The 19364-nt window shown below is 47.7% G+C and overlaps 1 protein-coding gene across 5 annotated transcripts in view; it reads left to right on the plus strand.

Annotated features, from left to right (window-relative positions):
* LOC139559962 (histone-lysine N-methyltransferase 2C-like) overlaps positions 1-19364 on the plus strand; it is a 150529-nt gene that overhangs the window by 82205 nt on the left and 48960 nt on the right. For all 5 annotated transcript variants that reach the window (XM_071376447.1, XM_071376448.1, XM_071376449.1 and 2 more), the window contains 12 exons: positions 4800-4922; positions 5393-5518; positions 5683-5813; positions 10912-11125; positions 11241-11333; positions 12923-12970; positions 13785-13919; positions 14041-14073; positions 14231-14362; positions 18214-18364; positions 18598-18845; positions 18994-19067. In XM_071376447.1, coding sequence (XP_071232548.1) covers positions 4800-4922; positions 5393-5518; positions 5683-5813; positions 10912-11125; positions 11241-11333; positions 12923-12970; positions 13785-13919; positions 14041-14073; positions 14231-14362; positions 18214-18364; positions 18598-18845; positions 18994-19067 — 1508 coding nt within the window. The remainder of the gene's footprint in view (positions 1-4799; positions 4923-5392; positions 5519-5682; positions 5814-10911; positions 11126-11240; positions 11334-12922; positions 12971-13784; positions 13920-14040; positions 14074-14230; positions 14363-18213; positions 18365-18597; positions 18846-18993; positions 19068-19364) is intronic.

Raw genomic sequence — 19364 nt, forward strand, 5'->3', positions numbered from 1 at the left:
TCTCTCTCTCTCTCTCTCTGTGTCGCGCTCTCACGCTCTGTCGCTCTCTCTCTGTCGCTCTGTGTCGCTCTCTCTCTGTGTCGCGCTCTCTCTCCCTCTGTGTCGTGCTCTCTCTCTCTCTCTCTCCCTCTGTGTCGCGCTCTCTCTCTCTCTGTGTCGCGCTCTCTCTCTCTCTGTGTCGCGCTCTCTCTCTCTCTCTGTGTCGCGCTCTCTCTCTCTCTCTGTGTCGTGCTCTCTCTCTCTCTCTGTGTCGCGCTCTCTCTCTCTGTGTCGCGCTCTCTCTCTCTGTGTCGCGCTCTCTCTCTCTGTCGCGCTCTCTCTCTCTGTGTCGCGCTCTCTCTCTCTGTGTCGCGCTCTCTCTCTCTGTGTCGCGCTCTCTCTCTCTGTGTCGCGCTCTCACGCTCTGTCGCTCTCTCTCTGTCGCTCTCTGTGTCGCTCTCTCTCTGTGTCGCGCTCTCTCTCTCTGTGTCGTGCTCTCTCTCTCTCTCTCCCTCTGTGTCGCGCTCTCTCTCTCTCTCTGTGTCGCGCTCTCTCTCTCTCTCTCTCTGTGTCGCGCTCTCTCTCTCTCTCTGTGTCGCGCTCTCTCTCTCTCTCTGTGTCGCGCTCTCGCTCTCTCTGTGTCGCGCTCTCTCTCTCTCTGTGTCGCGCTCTCTCTCTCTCTCTGTGTCGCGCTCTCTCTCTCTCTGTGTCGCGCTCTCTCTCTCTCTTTGTCGCGCTCTCTCTCTCTCTGTGTCGCGCTCTCTCTCTCTCTGTGTCGCGCTCTCTCTCTCTCTGTGTCGCGTTCTCTCTCTCTCTGTGTCGCGCTCTCTCTCTGTGTCGCGCTCTCTCTCTCTGTGTCGCGCTCTCTCTCTCTCTCTGTGTCGCGCTCTCTCTCTCTCTGTGTCGCGCTCTCTCTCTGTGTCGCGCTCTCTCTCTCTCTGTGTCGCTCTCTCTCTCTCTCTGTGTCGCGCTCTCTCTCTCTCTCTCTGTGTCGCGCTCTCTCTCTCTGTGTCGCGCTCTCTCTCTCTGTGTCGCGTTCTCTCTCTCTGTGTCGCGTTCTCTCTCTCTGTGTCGCGCTCTCTCTCTCTGTGTCGCGCTCTCTCTCTGTGTCGCGCGCTCTCTCTCTGTGTCGCGCTCTCTCTCTCTGTGTCGCGCTCTCGCTCTGTGTCGGCTCTCGCTCTGTGTCGGCTCTCGCTCTGTGTCGCTCTCGCTCTGTGTCGCTCTCGCTCTGTGTCGCTCTCGGTCTGTGTCGCGCTCTCGCTCTGTGTCGCGCTCTCGCTCTGTGTCGCGCTCTCGCTCTGTGTCGCGCTCTCGCTCTGTGTCGCGCTCTCGCTCTGTGTCGCGCTCTCGCTCTGTGTCGCGCTCTCGCTCTGTGTCGCGCTCTCGCTCTGTGTCGCGCTCTCGCTCTGTGTCGCGCTCTCGCTCTGTGTCGCGCTCTCGCTCTGTGTCGCGCTCTCGCTCTGTGTCGCGCTCTCGCTCTGTGTCGCGCTCTCGCTCTGTGTCGCGCTCTCGCTCTGTGTCGCGCTCTCGCTCTGTGTCGCGCTCTCGCTCTGTGTCGCGCTCTCGCTCTGTGTCGCGCTCTCGCTCTGTGTCGCGCTCTCGCTCTGTGTCGCGCTCTCGCTCTGTGTCGCGCTCTCGCTCTGTGTCGCGCTCTCGCTCTGTGTCGCGCTCTCGCTCTGTGTCGCGCTCTCTCTCTGTGTCGCGCTCTCTCTCTGTGTCGCGCTCTCTCTCTCTGTGTCGCGCTCTCTCTCTCTCTGTGTCGCGCTCTCTCTCTCTCTGTGTCGCGCTCTCTCTCTCTCTCTCTCTGTGTCGCGCTCTCTCTCTCTCTCTCTCTGTGTCGCGCTCTCTCTCTCTCTCTCTCTGTGTCGCGCTCTCTCTCTCTGTGTCGCGTTCTCTCTCTCTGTGTCGCGTTCTCTCTCTCTGTGTCGCGCTCTCTCTCTCTGTGTCGCGCTCTCTCTCTCTGTGTCGCGCTCTCTCTCTCTCTGTGTCGCGCTCTCTCTCTCTCTGTGTCGGCTCTCGCTCTGTGTCGGCTCTCGCTCTGTGTCGGCTCTCGCTCTGTGTCGGCTCTCGCTCTGTGTCGGCTCTCGCTCTGTGTCGGCTCTCGCTCTGTGTCGGCTCTCGCTCTGTGTCGGCTCTCGCTCTGTGTCGCTCTCGCTCTGTGTCGCTCTCGGTCTGTGTCGCTCTCGGTCTGTGTCGCTCTCGCTCTGTGTCGCTCTCGCTCTGTGTCGCGCTCTCGCTCTGTGTCGCGCTCTCGCTCTGTGTCGCGCTCTCGCTCTGTGTCGCGCTCTCGCTCTGTGTCGCGCTCTCGCTCTGTGTCGCGCTCTCGCTCTGTGTCGCGCTCTCGCTCTGTGTCGCGCTCTCGCTCTGTGTCGCGCTCTCGCTCTGTGTCGCGCTCTCGCTCTGTGTCGCGCTCTCGCTCTGTGTCGCGCTCTCGCTCTGTGTCGCGCTCTCGCTCTGTGTCGCTCTCTCGCTCTCGCTCTGTGTCGCTCTCTCGCTCTCGCTCTGTGTCGCTCTCTCGCGCTCTCGCTCTGTGTCGCTCTCTCGCGCTCTCGCTCTGTGTCGCTCTCGCGCTCTCGCTCTGTGTCGCTCTCGCGCTCTCGCTCTGTGTCGCTCTCGCTCTGTGTCGCTCTCGCTCTGTGTCGCTCTCGCTCTGTGTCGCTCTCGCTCTGTGTCGCTCTCGCTCTGTGTCGCTCTCGCGCTCTCGCTCTGTGTCGCTCTCGCTCTGTGTCGCTCTGTGTCGCTCTCGCTCTGTGTCGCTCTCGCGCTCTCGCTCTGTGTCGCTCTCTCGCTCTCGCTCTGTGTCGCTCTCTCGCTCTCGCTCTGTGTCGCTCTCTCGCTCTCGCTCTGTGTCGCTCTCTCGCTCTCGCTCTGTGTCGCTCTCGCGCTCTCGCTCTGTGTCGCTCTCGCGCTCTCGCTCTGTGTCGCTCTCGCTCTGTGTCGCTCTCGCTCTGTGTCGCTCTCGCTCTGTGTCGCTCTCGCTCTGTGTCGCTCTCGCTCTGTGTCGCTCTCGCTCTGTGTCGCGCTCTCGCTCTGTGTCGCGCTCTCGCTCTGTGTCGCGCTCTCGCTCTGTGTCGCGCTCTCGCTCTGTGTCGCGCTCTCGCTCTGTGTCGCGCTCTCGCTCTGTGTCGCGCTCTCGCTCTGTGTCGCGCTCTCGCTCTGTGTCGCGCTCTCGCTCTGTGTCGCGCTCTCGCTCTGTGTCGCGCTCTCGCTCTGTGTCGCGCTCTCGCTCTGTGTCGCGCTCTCGCTCTGTGTCGCGCTCTCGCTCTGTGTCGCTCTCTCGCTCTGTGTCGCTCTCTCGCTCTGTGTCGCTCTCTCGCTCTGTGTCGCTCTCTCGCTCTGTGTCGCTCTCTCGCTCTCGCTCTGTGTCGCTCTCTCGCTGTCGCTCTCTCGCTCTGTGTCGCTCTCTCGCTCTCTCGCTCTGTGTCGCTCTCGCGCTCTCGCTCTGTGTCGCTCTCGCGCTCTCGCTCTGTGTCGCTCTCGCTCTGTGTCGCTCTCGCTCTGTGTCGCTCTCGCGCTCTCGCTCTGTGTCGCTCTCGCTCTGTGTCGCTCTCGCGCTCTCGCTCTGTGTCGCTCTCGCTCTGTGTCGCTCTCGCTCTGTGTCGCTCTCGCGCTCTCGCTCTGTGTCGCTCTCGCTCTGTGTCGCTCTGTGTCGCTCTCGCTCTGTGTCGCTCTCGCGCTCTCGCTCTGTGTCGCTCTCGCGCTCTCGCTCTGTGTCGCTCTCGCGCTCTCGCTCTGTGTCGCTCTCGCGCTCTCGCTCTGTGTCGCTCTCGCTCTGTGTCGCTCTCGCGCTCTCGCTCTGTGTCGCTCTCGCTCTGTGTCGCTCTCGCTCTGTGTCGCTCTCGCTCTGTGTCGCTCTCGCTCTGTCTCGCTCTCGCTCTGTGTCGCTCTCGCTCTGTGTCGCTCTCGCGCTCTCGCTCTGTGTCGCTCTCGCGCTCTCGCTCTGTGTCGCTCTCGCGCTCTCGCTCTGTGTCGCTCTCGCGCTCTCGCTCTGTGTCGCTCTCGCGCTCTCGCTCTGTGTCGCTCTCGCGCTCTCGCTCTGTGTCGCTCTCGCTCTGTGTCGCTCTCGCTCTGTGTCGCTCTCGCTCTGTGTCGCTCTCGCTCTGTGTCGCTCTCGCTCTGTGTCGCTCTCGCGCTCTCGCTCTGTGTCGCTCTCGCGTCGCTCTCGCGTCGCTCTCGCGTCGCTCTCGCGTCGCTCTCGCTCTGTCGCTCTCGCTCTGTCGCTCTCGCTCTGTGTCGCTCTCGCTCTGTCGCTCTCGCTCTGTGTCGCTCTCGCTCTGTGTCGCTCTCGCTCTGTGGCGCTCTCGCTCTGTGGCGCTCTCGCTCTGTGGCGCTCTCGCTCTGTGGCGCTCTCGCTCTGTGGCGCTCTCGCTCTGTGGCGCTCTCGCTCTGTGGCGCTCTCGCTCTGTGGCGCTCTCGCTCTGTGGCGCTCTCGTGCTCTCGCTCTGTGTCGCTCTCGCGCTCTGTGTCGCTCTCGCGCTCTCGCTCTGTGTCGCTCTCGCTCTGTGGCGCTCTCGCTCTGTGGCGCTCTCGCCGCTCTGTGTCGCTCTCGCCGCTCTGTGTCGCCCTCGCCGCTCTGTGTCGCCCTCGCCGCTCTGTGTCGCCCTCGCCGCTCTGTGTCGCCCTCGCCGCTCTGTGTCGCCCTCGCCGCTCTGTGTCGCCCTCGCCGCTCTGTGTCGCCCTCGCCGCTCTGTGTCGCCCTCGCCGCTCTGTGTCGCCCTCGCCGCTCTGTGTCGCGCTCTCTCTGTGTCGCGCTCTCGCTCTTTCTGTTTCTCTCTTTCTGTGTTTGTGTCTCACCTTCTCTCTCTCTCCCCCACTCACAGATGCGGACCTCTCTCTGGACTGCGAGGGGAAGTCGGACTCGAGCCCAGAGCGAGAGCCAGCAGAAGATGAGTCCAAGGGGGCAGACGGCAGCAAAAAGAGGAAGAGGAAGCCATACCGGCCGGGTAGGGCACCTGATTGGAGGAGACAGCTCCTCTGGAGCTTGAAATGGTGCAGTACGTGCCCAGCGCTGTAGCTAGCCATAGCCCTCAACACACAGCCAGCCAAGCCGTGATTGGGAGTTCCATAGGTCGGCGCACAATTGGCCCAGCGTCGTCCGGGTTTGGCCGGTGTAGGCCGTCATTGTAAATAACAGTTTGTTCTCAACTGATTTGCCTAGTTAAATAAAGTTTACATTTAAAAAAAAAAAAATCTAGGTTGAAGATGTTTCCCTCTCGTGAAAGCATTGAGGTGTGCTCTATGGAAACACCAAGATAAAACCCCATGTGTTCTCGGTCCTCCCAACAGTCATTTCCTAATAAAACAGATCTAATACAAGTTATATTTTATGACAATTTGGATACTTTGCTTTCTTGGAACCGGCAATCTTACCGTGGCTATGTGTTGGTTCATTGTTGGTTCATCTCCTCCTCAGGCATCGGTGGCTTCATGGTGCGCCAGCGGAGCCGTCCAGGCCAGGGCCCAGGCAAGGCCAAACGATCCCTGAGCAGGAAGGATTCGTCTGGCTCGGTCTCTGAACCCCCCACAGGAAAAGAGGAGGGTGAGTTCCCACACATCTACCGATGCGTGATCAATTGCTTTTGTCTGAATATCCTATTTCTTCCTCGTGAAAATAAGTTGTCGAATAAAATGACCAAGCATGCATATGCAGATTCTATATTTGAAAGGATCAGGTTCTGACCTACTCTTCGGTGCCCACTGCAGGCTGGGGAGAGATGCTGCCTGATAACCCTGTGGATGAGACGCCACCTGGGCCAGATATCCCAGAGAAGATCAAGAAACGATATAGGAAGAAGAAAACCAAGCTAGAGGAGGCCTTTCCCACCTACCTGCAGGTCGGTCCCACATCTACAGTGCCTTCAAAGTATTCGTACCTCTTGACTTGTTTCACATTTTGTGTTACAGCCTGAATTCATAATGGATTAAATCTATAATGACAAAAGTGAAAACATGTATTTAGAAATGTTTGCACATTTATTGAAAATGAAATACAGATCTCATTTACATAAGTATTTTCACCCCTGAGTCAATACTTAGAAGCACCTTTGGCAGCGATTACAGCTGTGAGTCTTTTTTGGGTAAGTCTCTAAGAGCTTTGCACACCTGTATTGTACAATAGTTGCCCATTTATTCATCTTTTAATTCTTCAAGCTCTGTCAAGTTGGTTTTTGATCATTTCCGGAGAGCCGTTTTCAGGTCTTGCCATAAATTTTCAAGCCAATTTAAGTCACAACTGTAAATAGACCACTCAGGAACATTCAATGTTGTCTTGGTAAGCAAGTCCAGTGTATATTTGGTTTAGTGTTTTAGGTTATTGTTCTGCTCAAAGGTGAATTTGTCTCCTAGTGTCTGTTGGAAAGCAGACTGAACCAGTTTTTTCTCTGGATTTTGCCTGTGCGTGTAGCTGTATTCCGTTTCCTTTTATCTGAAAAAACTCACTTGTCCTTGCCGATGACAAGCACACCCATAACATTATGCAGCCACCACCATTCTTGAAAATACGAAGAGTGGTACTCTGTGATATGTTTTGGGCAAATCCAACAACACAACACTTTATATTCAGGTCAAAAAGTGAATTTCTTTACCACAGTATTACTTAAGTGCCTCGTTACCAGTGGTGGAAAAAGTACAACATTTTCATACTTGAGTAAAAGTAAAGATACCTTAAATAGAAAATGACTCAAGTAAAAGTGAGTCATCCAGTAAAATACTACTTGAGTAAAAGTCTAAAAGTATTTGGTTTTACATATACTTAAGTATCAAAAGTAAATATAGTTGACAAAATATACTTAAGTATCAAAAGTAATTACTAATAATTTAAAATTCCTTATATTAAGCAAACCAGACAGCGCAATTTTTTATATTTTTTTTATACGGGTAGCCAGGGTCACACCAATACTCAGACATTTTAAAAACAAACATTTGTGTTTAGTGAGTCCGCCAGATAAGAGGCAATAGGGATGACCAGGGATGGTCTCTTGAATTGGGCCATTTTCTATGCTGCTAAGCATTCAAAATGTAACAAATACTTTTGGGTGTCAGGGGAAAATGTATGGTATAAAAAGTACAGAATTTTCTTTAGGAATGTAGTAAAGTAAAAATTGTCAAAAATAGAAATAGTGAAGTACAGAAGAAAAAAAACTGTCCAAAAAACTACTTAAGAAAAAATGCTTTAAAGTACTACTTAAGTACTTTAAACCACTGCTTGTTGCAAGCAGGATGTATGCTTTGGACAGTTTTCCTTCTTTTCACTCTGTCATTTAGGTTAGCATTGTGAAGTAACTACACATTTCTTAATATTTGTTTAACCTTTATGTTATTGAACCATCCTCAGTCTTCTCATATCACAACCATAAAACTCTAACTGTTTTAAAATCACCATTGGCCATGTGGTGAAATCCCTGAGTGGTTGGATTTGCCCAAAACATAACTTTTTGTCCTGAATATAAAGTGTTAATTTCTTTACCACAGTATAACTTTTTTTCAATTTCCCCCTAAAATGACATACCAAAATCTAACTGCCTGTAACCTGGCCCTGAAGCAAGGATATGCATATTCTTGGTACCATTTGAAAGGAAACACTTTGAAGTTTGGGGAAATGTGAAAGGAATGTAGGAGAATATAACACAATAGGTTTGGTAAAAGATAATACTAAGAAAAAAACAACCAATCACCATTGGCCTCATGGTGAAATCTTTTCCTTTCTCTACGTCAACTGAGTATCTGTGTAGTGACTGGGTGTATTGATACACCATCCAAAGTGTAATTATTACCGTAACTTCACCATGCTCTAAGGGATATTCAATGTCTGCTATTTTATTTTTACCCATCTACCAATACGTGCCCTTCTTTGCAAGGCATTGAAAAACCTACTTGGTCTTTGTTGTTGAATATGTACTTAAAATTCACTAATCGATTGAGGGACTTTACAGATAATTGTATGTGTGGGATACAGAGATGAGGTTGTCCATAAAAATCGTATTAAACTATTATTGAACACAGAATTAGTCCATGCAATTTATGCGATTTGTTAAGCACGTTTTAAATCCTGAACATATTTAGGCTTGCCATACATAACAAAGGGGTTATATACTTATTGACTCCATATAATACCACTTTGACATTATGGGGTATTGTGTGTAGATCAATCTCAATTTAATCAATAGAAAATGTAGGCTGTAACAACAAAATGTGGTAAAATTAAAGGGGTGTGAATACTTTCTGAAGGAACAGTGCGTTTTGGCTGACATTTGTCTCGGGGTTTATGGGATTTGGAAGATCTGTCAGTTAGTTTTTGTTATAACTGAGGGAATATATTTAGCCATGATTCCCTGGCATAGTTGTAAGGGTACAATTAGGCAAAAGCACCACTTGGTGCCAGGCACAGTGTTTGGAGTAGAGATCGTCCTGCTGCAACAACAAAAAAACATGTTAAGGACCTCCATATGCAGATAAGTAATTGTCAGAATAAGCTGCCAACCTAAATGTCAACCACTTTCTTTATGAGGCAACCATTCATAGATGCAGGAGCACACTGATAGCCTGGAACGTCATATTGCATCTTCATAAAATGTAGTTTACCTCCCCCAATGAGAGGTCTGAGAATACTCAGCATTCTGCCTGACAACCACTTAAAGATAGACCATTGGAGATGGCAGAAGCCCCGTTTGTGTGCTCTCGTAAAGTGGGAGGGAAGGCTGCCAGGACTTGTCCTTAGAGGATAGCTAAAATCCTCTACTCTGATCATCCTTTTGTTTTGGGGGTTCAACATATGAACGCTAGACTACCTCGCTCCCTCTCTCTTGCTTGCTCGCACTCCTGCTCTCTCTCGTCTCAAACCCAGAGCCCTGTGTCACCTTGTGTTGGCCAGAACAGATGAGATGTGAGGAGGTGCATTAAGCCATGGGCATCTGTCACTACTGGTCTGTACTCAACAGCAGGAGGGCACAGAGACCGAGGAAAACATAAAGGATCCCGACTCCCAACACAGAGCACATTGGATTAATTATTGAGTTGGTTAGCTAGGCTTTTAATGTCCCAGCATAGTGGGAGGCTGCAGCAGTCACGTGATGTCTGTCCTCTGCGAGATAAGATGTTGCTGATGGGGAGATGGATATGGATCTATCTACACCGGTAGAGAGGGAGAGAGTCCACTGACGCTAGTAAAATACATATCTATATATACAGTGGGGAGAACAAGTATTTGATACACTGCCGATTTTGCAGGTTTTCCTACTTACAAAGCATGTAGAGGTCTGTAATTTCTATCATGGGTACACTTCAACTATGAGAGACGGAATCTAAAACAAAAATCCAGAAAATCACATTGTATGATTTTTAAGTAATTAATTTGCATTTTATTGCATGACATAAGTATTTGATACATCAGAAAAGCAGATCTTAATATTTGGTACAGAAACCTTTGTTTGCAATTACAGAGATCATACGTTTCCTGTAGTTCTGGACCAGGTTTGCACACACTGCAGCAGGGATTTTGGCCCACTCCTCCATACAGACCTTCTCCAGATCCTTCAGGTTTCGGGGCTGTCGCTGGGCAATACGGACTTTCAGCTCCCTCCAAAGATTTTCTATTGGGTTCAGGTCTGGAGACTGGCTAGGCCACTCCAGGACCTTGAGATGCTTCTTACGGCGCCACTCCTTAGTTGCCCTGGCTGTGTGTTTCGGGTCGTTGTCATGCTGGAAGACCCAGCCACGACCCATCTTCAATGCTCTTACTGAGGGAAGGAGGTTGTTGGCCAAGATCTCGCGATACATGGCCCCATCCATCCTCCCCTCAATACGGTGCAGTCATCCTGTACCCTTTGCAGAAAAGCATCCCCAAAGAATGATGTTTCCACCTCCATGCTTCACGGTTGGGATGGTGTTCTTGGGGTTGTACTCATCCTTCTTCTTCCTCCAAACACGGCGAGTGGAGTTTAGACCAAAAAGCTCTATTTTTGTCTCATCAGACCACATGACCTTCTCCCATTCCTCCTCTGGATCATCCAGATGGTCATTGGCAAACTTCAGACGGGCCTGGACATGCGCTGGCTTGAGCAGGTGGACCTTGCGTGCGCTGCAGGATTTTAATCCATGACGGTGTAGTGTGTTACTAATGGTTTTCTTTGAGACTGTGGTCCCAGCTCTCTCCAGGTCATTGACCAGGTCCTGCCGTGTAGTTCTGGGCTGATAACTCACCTTCCTCATGATCATTGATGCCCCACGAGGTGAGATCTTGCATGGAGCCCCAGACCGAGGGTGATTGACCGTCATCTTGAACTTCTTCCATTTTCTAATAATTGCGCCAACAGTTGTTGCCTTCTCACCAAGCTGCTTGCCTATTGTCCTGTAGCCCATCCCAGCCTGTTGCATGTCTACAATTTTATCCCTGATGTCCTTATACAGCTCTCTGGTCTTGGCCATTGTGGAGAGGTTGGAGTCTGTTTGATTGAGTGTGTGGACAGGTGTCTTTTATACAGGTAACGAGTTCAAACAGGTGCAGTTAATACAGGTAATGAGTGGAGAACAGGAGGGCTTCTTAAAGAAAAACTAACAGGTCTGTGAGAGCCGGAATTCTTACTGGTTGGTAGGTGATCAAATACTTATGTCATGCAATAAAATGCAAATTAATTACTTAAAAATCATACAATGTGATTTTCTGGATTTTTGTTTTAGATTCCGTCTCTCACAGTTGAAGTGTACCTATGATAAAAATTACAGACCTCTACATGCTTTGTAAGTAGGAAAACCTGCAAAATCGTCAGTGTATCAAATACTTGTTCTCCCCACTGTATATGAAGTATTTGAAGGGATGGATCATGTCACTGTGCTTGTTGATGAAAGTCCCATGGGGTGGGAGGAGATAAAGGTTGACAGTTATCCTGAAATATGGTGGGTCTATGGAGAAGTGACCCGTGTTGTGTGCCTTTCTAGGAGGCGTTCTTCGGTAAGGACCTGCTGGATAAGAGCAAGCAGAGCAGGCAGCAAGCGGTGGAGTCTGGGCTGCTAGAGGAGGGCCAAGCTGGAGCTGGAACCGGGCCCCAGGGGGACAGGAAGCATCCCACCACCAGCATCCTGGACCCATCCTCAGATCCCCTGCTCAGTGCCGCCTCAGCCTCGTCCAGACCAGACGGACCACCAGGATCACGTATGTACTACACAGATGCAGATGGAGGCACAGACGCACGCACAAACCACACACTTGTCCATTGATCCATGCCATGGTTTCTGACTGTCATGTCTGCATGTCTTCTCATCCACAGAGCCCTCTGAGGAACCTCTAGTGGATCTGTCTGAGGTTCTCAACACGGATGCAGACCTCCTGAGGATGCTGGGGAAACAGACTGGTGACTCTGGTATGTCACTGATCTTTAAAATTTTTTAATTTTATTTCACCTTTATTTAACCAGGTAAGCTAGTTGAGAACAAGTACTCATTTACAACTGCGACCTGGCCAAGATAAAGCAAAGCGATGCGACAGAAACAACAACACAGAGTTACACATGGAATAAACAAGCGTACAGTCAATAACACAATAGAAAAAAAGAAAGTCTATATACAGTGTGTGCAAATGGCGTGAGGAGGTAAGGCAATAAACAAGCCATAGTAGCGAAGTAATTACAGTTTAGCAGATTAACACTGGCGTGATAGATGAGCAGATGATGGTGTGTAAGTAGTGATACTGGTGTGCATAAGAGCAGCAAAGTAAATAAAACAATATGGGGATGAGGTAGATAGATTGGGTGGGCTATTTACAGATGAACTATGTACAGCTGCAGCGATTGGTAAGCTGCTCAGATAGCTGATGTTTAAAGTTAGTGAGGGAAATGTAAGTCTCCAGCTTCAGCGATTTTTGCAATTCGTTCCAGTCATTGGCAGCAGAGAACTGGCAGGAAAGGCGGCCAAATGAGGTGTTGGCTTTGGGGATGACCAGTGAGATATACCTGCTGGAGCGCGTGCTACGGGTGGGTGTTGTTATCGTGACCAGTGAGCTGAGATAAGGCAGAGCTTTACCTAGCATAGATTTATAGATGACCTGGAGCCAGTGGGTCTGGCGACGCATATGTAGCGAGGGCCAGCCGACTAGAGCATACAGGGTGCAATGGTGGGTGGTATAAGGGGCTTTGGTGACAAAACGGATGGCACTGTGATAGACTACATCCAATTTGGTAAGTAGAGTATTGGAAGCTATTTTGTAGATGACATCGCCGAAGTCGAGGATCGGTAGGATAGTCAGTTTTACGAGGGTAAGTTTGGCGGCGTGAGTGAAGGAGGCTTTGTTGCGAAATAGAAAGACGATTCTAGATTTGATTTTGGATTGGAGATGTTTGATATGAGTCTGGAAGGAGAGTTTACAGTCTAGCCAGACACCTAGGTATTTGTAGTTATCCACGTATTCTAGGTCAGAACCGTCCAGAGTAGTGATCCTAGTCGGGCGGGGGGTGCGGGCAGCGAACGGTTGAAAGCATGCATTTGGTTTTACTAGCGTTTAAGAGCAGTTGGAGGCCACGGAATGAGTGTTCTATGGCATTGAAGCTCTTTGGACAGTGTCCAAAGAAGGGCCAGATGTATACAGAATGGTGTCGTCTGCATAGAGGTGGATCAGGGAATCACCCGCAGCAAGAGTGACATCGTTGATATATACATCTCTGAGGCTGTCATAGTGGGGAGAGTTTACTGCCAGCCTGGGATGTCTTGCTGTCTGTCTTTTCAAAATGGGATAAATTCTCACCAATTTATCCTTACCTCAAATACATTTTTATTCAGCACATATTTGTCACATACTTTTCCAAATTATTTTATTCCTTTTTTTAGTTTTATCTTTATTTGTCATTGTTTCAAGTGTGTTTTATGCATTTATTTCCAGTTTGATTTGCTTGCTCTGTCTCCAGTATTCTGTTTTATTCACTCATCTTGTGTCTTGGTTTCGGTTCCATTCCTGCAGGTCTTGATTTTTGCCCTTTCCAGGTCGACTCCTCACCTCCTCCTTTTGGTAAGGGCTCCATGGCCTTAATAGCAATAGTACATTCTCTTTGAGTTACTGTGTGCGCGTGTGCTCTCTGACCCTCTCACTCTACATTTCACCTGGTCTACAATGGCCTCTCACACAAAAGGTTTTCCAATCCTTTGTTTGGTTACGGTTCTGTTTGTGAAGTACAAATTCAAGTCTAACTGACAGAAACGCTAAACTGATTCAAATTGTCACCGAAACAAATGGTCAAGGACAGAAAAATAGCAATTTAGAGGCAGATTATTTAGAGGGAGTGAGAGGCCTTGGTGAGTGGCCTTCCAATTTGTGGTGACAGCGAATGTCTCCGTCTCTCTCGTCCCTGTTCGGTGATTGGTGAAGAATAGGTTCTTAGCAACTCCACTGAGGCCAATAAAATTCTGCATCCTTGGTTCTTTCTCAGTAATCACTACTTTTATGTAACTTAAAGTGCACTTAGTATTTCTTCACCTCAAAAAAAGCCTTGGTGGCTCACAGTTCGCAGCAGTCGTCCTGACGTTGATGGATGGATGGTTGTAATGTGTTTCTTTGAGAGTAGATTAGATGCGAGTAGATGTATAGTAGATTTAAAGATTAAACTCAAAAGATAGTCATCATGAGTAATTCTGCTAAGCTTGCACCGTTGCTGATTATCTTAATTTAATTTGCACACAATGTAGATATCCCCCTGTTATTCAAATGAGTCGCAAAGCTTATTAGCCAGATAAAGTTCTGATTGCGTCTAGCTTTGAAGTGAGTGTACCATGCATAGTTTTTGATGTGTATTTTTGCTCGTGTGTCTCTGTGTGTGCTTTCTCAGCTGGTCTGGACATTGGGCACTTGACAGACCGCTCCCCAGCGCGAGCCCATTCTCAGTCTGGCCGCCGGACTCCCCGTACACTCCCAGATGAACATCTGGACGGGATCTTCAGCCCAGAGCTGGAGATGGCTGACGGTAGGTTCAACACCTGGTGGTCAACACGTCTGTATTTTAGCCCCTTCATATTCAATTCACTGCTTGGTATAACTCTGATCAGATGAATCATCTGTGTCCTTTCTTTTTCTTCTGGCATCAGAATCGATTCTCAGCAAACTATACAAAATACCAGGTTGGTTATTACGTTTTTCTTATCACTGTATATCGTTTCCCTCATTCAGAGAACCAGGGTTATACATAACTGAACATTACTATTGTCTGTCTATCAGTTTTAACTCTACTGTCTGTATTAGTGTTAACTACTGTCTCTATGTTGTTGTGCCCTGTAGAGCTGGAAGGGAAGGACGTGGAGGACCTCTTCACTGCCGTCCTGAGCCCCAGCACCAGCCATCCACCACAGATGCCTCAACCCCACGGCCCACCTGGGGAACCAGGAACCAGCCTGGCACACCCTCACGCAGGTACGACTCTCATCAGAGTCCTGTAGCAGATACTGGCAGTATTTCGCTCTTCTCTGACGTTTTGATAAGACTAGGGCTGTTACGGGGACGTATTACTACCACACCAGCATTCACAAGTCATGACCGCAGTCAAATGCCACGTGACCACGGCTTCTCCAAAACTGTGCTCTGATGCCGCTGATGTTCATTAGTAGCCTACAAAACTTGCTAACTGACAGTCGCTAATGGCCTGGTACTCTGCGCTCTATTTTTCCTCTAATCATTCTGACATCAATGTAAATGTAATCGAAAATCCAATCAAACACTTCATGAGAGCCCATGAGCTCATGTTGCACAACATTTATATAGGCTATGTAAGAACACAGTTTTGATGGCCTCTTAAACCTGTCTAGGCCAGGGGTTCCGCTAGCGGAACTCCTCCCACATTCCACTGAAAAGGCAGAGCGCGAAATTCAAAATATATATTTTTTGAAATATTTAACTTTCACACATTAACAAGTCCAATACAGCATTTGAAAGATAAACATCTTGTGAATCCAGCCAACATGTCCGATTTTTTTAAATGTTTTACAGCGAAAACACAATATAGCATTATATTAGCTTACTACAATAGCCTACCACACTACCGCATTCATTCATCAAGGCACGTTAGCGATAGCAATAGGCACGTTAGCGATCGTAACAAACCAGCAAAAGATATATAATTTTTGACTAACCTTGATCAGCTCCATCAGATGACAGTCCTATAACATCAGGTTATACATACACTTATGTTTTGTTAGAAAATGTGCATATTTAGAGCTGAAATCAGTGGTTATCCATTATGCTAACGTAGCATCTTTTTCCCAGAATGTGCGGATATTTCTATTAGACTCTCACCTATTCTGACCAAATAGCTATTCATAAACATTACAAAAAAATACATGTTGTATAGGAAACGATAGATTCATCAGTTCTTAATGCAATCGCAGTGTTAGAATTCTAAAAATATCTTCATAACGACATAAGGCTTACGTTATGGCGAGAGATGCCCAAAACATGGGCGCAAAACTACTAGTACACAGTTCGACAGATATATGTAATAGCATCACAAAATGGGTCCTACCTTTGGTGATCTTCCATCAGAATGTTGTACAAGGGGTCCTTTGTCCAGAACCGTCTTTGTTTGGTATTAGAATGTCGTTTTTCCCTCTTGAATTAGCAAGCACACTGGCCAAGTGGCACAAAGCTCTTCATCGTCAACAAACACAGACAACGCAACACGCCTAACGTCCCGAAAAAATTTCAATAATCTAATAAAACTATATTGAAAAAACATACTTTACGATGATATTGTGACATGTATCAAATAAAATCAAAGCCGGAGATAGTATTCGCATGTAACGACAGCTTTTCAGAAGGCAATTACGGGTCCCTCCACGCGCCTTCCAGAAAACCGAAAATGGAGGACACGTCATTCCAAGAGGGTTCATTCCATCTCAGACCAAGATAATCAACTAATTTCTTCTCTCACTTCCTCTTGACATCTAGGGGAACGTGTATGACGTGCACGTATAGTCATACGTATCATGCCCATTTATAGGCAGGTCCTTGAACAGAGCATCGAATTCAGACTTTCCACTTCCTGGTCAGAAAGTGTGCTGCCAAATTAGTTCTGTTTTACCCACAGACAAAATTCTAACAGTTTTAGAAACTAGAGAGTGTTTTCTATCCAATAGTAATAATAATATGCATATTGTACGAGCAAGAATTGAGTACGAGGCCGTTTAAATTGGGCACGATTTTCCCCCAAAGTGTAAATAGCGCCCTCTATCCTCAACAGGTTAAAAAGAGAAGGATCCCATCAGCTTTCTATAGGTTAGGCCTAGGGCTGGGCGATATATCAATAATTATCGAGGTAATTACTTCCCTCAATAACGATATAAAAACGCTTAGATTCATTTTCGATAATTTTCAATAATGTCGATATGGAATAATTAGGTACAGCAGTCCATTTCACCTCTGACGCAGCAGGAACGCGCAGAGAAGTGACCATATGCACGTGGAGAGGTATACGCCTACTAAAAACCACTTAGCACCTCGAGTGATGGAGTAGCCACTATTAACCACGAAAAATTTGTGATGTAGGCGAAAACAGTGGCAGTGATAGCCATGGAGAAGGAGCAGAAATTACAATGAAGAAATTATTGATAAAAAGGGTTAAACTGTTTCAGTAATTTGCATGTGGTTTGGCTTTTTGAAGTCCGACAAAGAGCAGAGCAATGTTCGGTGCAAATTGTGCCGTAGACAGATGGCTACGAAGTCTGGTAATACGACAAACCTTTTTCAACATCTGAAGCAAAATCACTCTTTGAAAAATGCAGGAAGTTTCAGTTTGCGCCACGGTATTGATAAACGCCCCTCAAGCACCAGCCAATCTAGGGATGTTTGCCCGAAGCAGTCAACACTGACAGCGTTTATGCCCTACAAGCAAACATCGAAAAGACAAAGACATCACAAATGCTATTATGCATTGCATTGCTAAGGACATGCTAACAATTAGCACAGTCGAAAAGGAAGGTTTCAAGAGGCTTATCAATTTAATTGACGCCAGGTACGTGCTCCCTGGCCACAAACATGAAACAATTTTCCTTAAAGTATAATTTTATGTGTAACTCACATAATAAAAATAAAATGTAACCTTTATTTAACTAGGCAAGTCTGTTAAGAACAACTTCTTATTTACAATGACGGCCTATTGGGAAACAGTGGGTTAACTGCCTTGTTCAGGGGTAGAACGACAGAGTTTTACCTTGTCAGCTCGGGGATTCGATCTAGCAACCTTTCGGTTACTGGCCCAATGCTCTAACCACTAGGCTACCTGTCTAGTGGTTTGTTCAGCCATTAGGCATTCTTGAGTCTGAAGCAGATATGCACCTTTTAAACATTATTTGATTAATATCGTGATAATTATCGTTATCGAATGTAAAAAATATATAAATATTGTGATAATTGATTTGCCATATCGCCCAGCCCTAGCTAGGCCTACTATATTTATTTCTCAACTTTCCTAATATTCGCACATTGCTTCTCTTTACAACAGGAGTATAGTATCAAGGCACAAGGCGAGACCCAGATGCAGACACAGGAGGCAGATGGTTGTGCACTAATTTGTTTACATCCCTGTTAGTGAGCATTTCTCCTTTGCCAAGATAATCCATCCACCTGACAGGTGTGGCATATCAACAAGTTGATTAAACAGCATGATCATTACACAGGTTCACCTTGTGCTGGGGATAATAAAAGGCCACTATAAAATGTGCGGTTTTATCACACAACACACTGCTACAGATGCCTTAACTTTTGAGGGAGCGTGCAATTGGCATGCTGACTGCAGGAATGTTCCTCAAAGCTTTTGCCAGAGAATTGAATGTTAATTTCTCTACCATAAGCTGCCTCCAATGTTGTTTTAGAGAATTTGGTCAGTATGTCCAACTGGCCTCACAACCACAGACCACGTGTAGTGACGCCAGTCCAGGACCTCCACATCCGGCTTCTTCACCTGGACTGTCTGAGAGGAGGGGGTTCGGGGGGCTGGCTCACCAGTGGGTGGGCCTATGCCCTCCAAGGCCCATGGCTGCAACCCTGCCCAGTCATGTGAAATCCATTGTTTAGGGTGTCATTTATTTAAATAGACTGATTTCCTTATTTTCTGTGTTCCTCAATACGGTTAGCCCGATGAGCTAAAGCCTAGGCATTAGTTCAGAGCGCCAATGCAAGTCTTCATGTTTCAGAAGAGGTTGCTCATCACATGAGCATCGTTTTCCTACAGTAATGCAGTCCCTTTGATATAATCCTGTTTTTGCATACAGGGAATGCCATGTTTCCACGGATGCCAATGATGAACGGGCTGATGGGACCTAACCAACGATTCCCTCTGAATCCGTCCAATCCCGGAGCAGGACCCTGTATCCCAGACAATTTCTCTCCCCTCCACCGCATGCCTTTTACTGACAATCCAAGGTACTAACTGCAAATCTTACCTTGCTGTGGAAAGCACATAATGATCTGACAAACTGTATTGAACGTTAAGTCATCTCCATACAAACTACTCGGTTTAACCAAATCAAATTGCAAACTTTGTTAGTGACTGTAGTTACCGTAGGGAGCTCTAGTTGTCTACAAAACAATGATAATGATGACTACATGTTTTTTTGTATATCACTCAAATCCCTGTACTTGTGTCCTTCCTGCAGGGACAGGACGTTTAATCAGATGGCCAGAGAGGCGGTGAGTCCGTGGCAGGGGGCTCCTGTTCTTGTCCATGGAGGCCCAGGCCTCACCCCTCCTCCTGGGCCTGAGGGGGGTGAGGCAGAGGCCATGTCCAACGCCCAGAGGAGCACACTGAAGTGGGAGAAGGAGGAGACGCTGGGGGAGCTAGCAACTGTAGCCCCTGTCCTTTACACCAACGTCAACTTCCCCAGCCTTAAGGATGAGTTCCCAGGTGTGTGTGTGTTTCCCAGTTACACCTCTGTGCATATCCAGCAGTTATCATGACTTAAATTACAGTGGAAGATGTAATCAGATGTCCTTTTTGAGCTGCAGTCTGTTTTAGTCATATATAAAAATTATCTTCCTTCGGCACTCTACAGACTGGTCTACAAGAGTCAAACAGATTGCAAAGCTATGGAGGAAAGCAAGTTCTCAAGACAGGGCCCCATATGTGGTAAGATGCATTTCATTCTGCTTAAATTACTTATTGTCCCCAGTAGACAGACATGCATTGAACATGTGAAGATATTGTAATATCTCTGTGTCCCTTAATTAAACTTTAGTTTGATGTGGTATTGATTTTATGAGTCAGACTACTACGTATTGCCGCTTTAACAGAAGAACCTCAGTTTTCAGTGTTAACCTCACTACAGAACCTGTCATTTCTGGCAGAGGCCATGTTTTAATGACCTGCACTTGATCAAATAATGACTGGAAGAAAATAAAAAACTATTCGTAATCGTCTCCAAAG

This window comes from Salvelinus alpinus, chromosome 30, assembly GCF_045679555.1.
Source record: "Salvelinus alpinus chromosome 30, SLU_Salpinus.1, whole genome shotgun sequence".
Taxonomy (NCBI): Eukaryota; Metazoa; Chordata; class Actinopteri; order Salmoniformes; family Salmonidae; genus Salvelinus; species Salvelinus alpinus.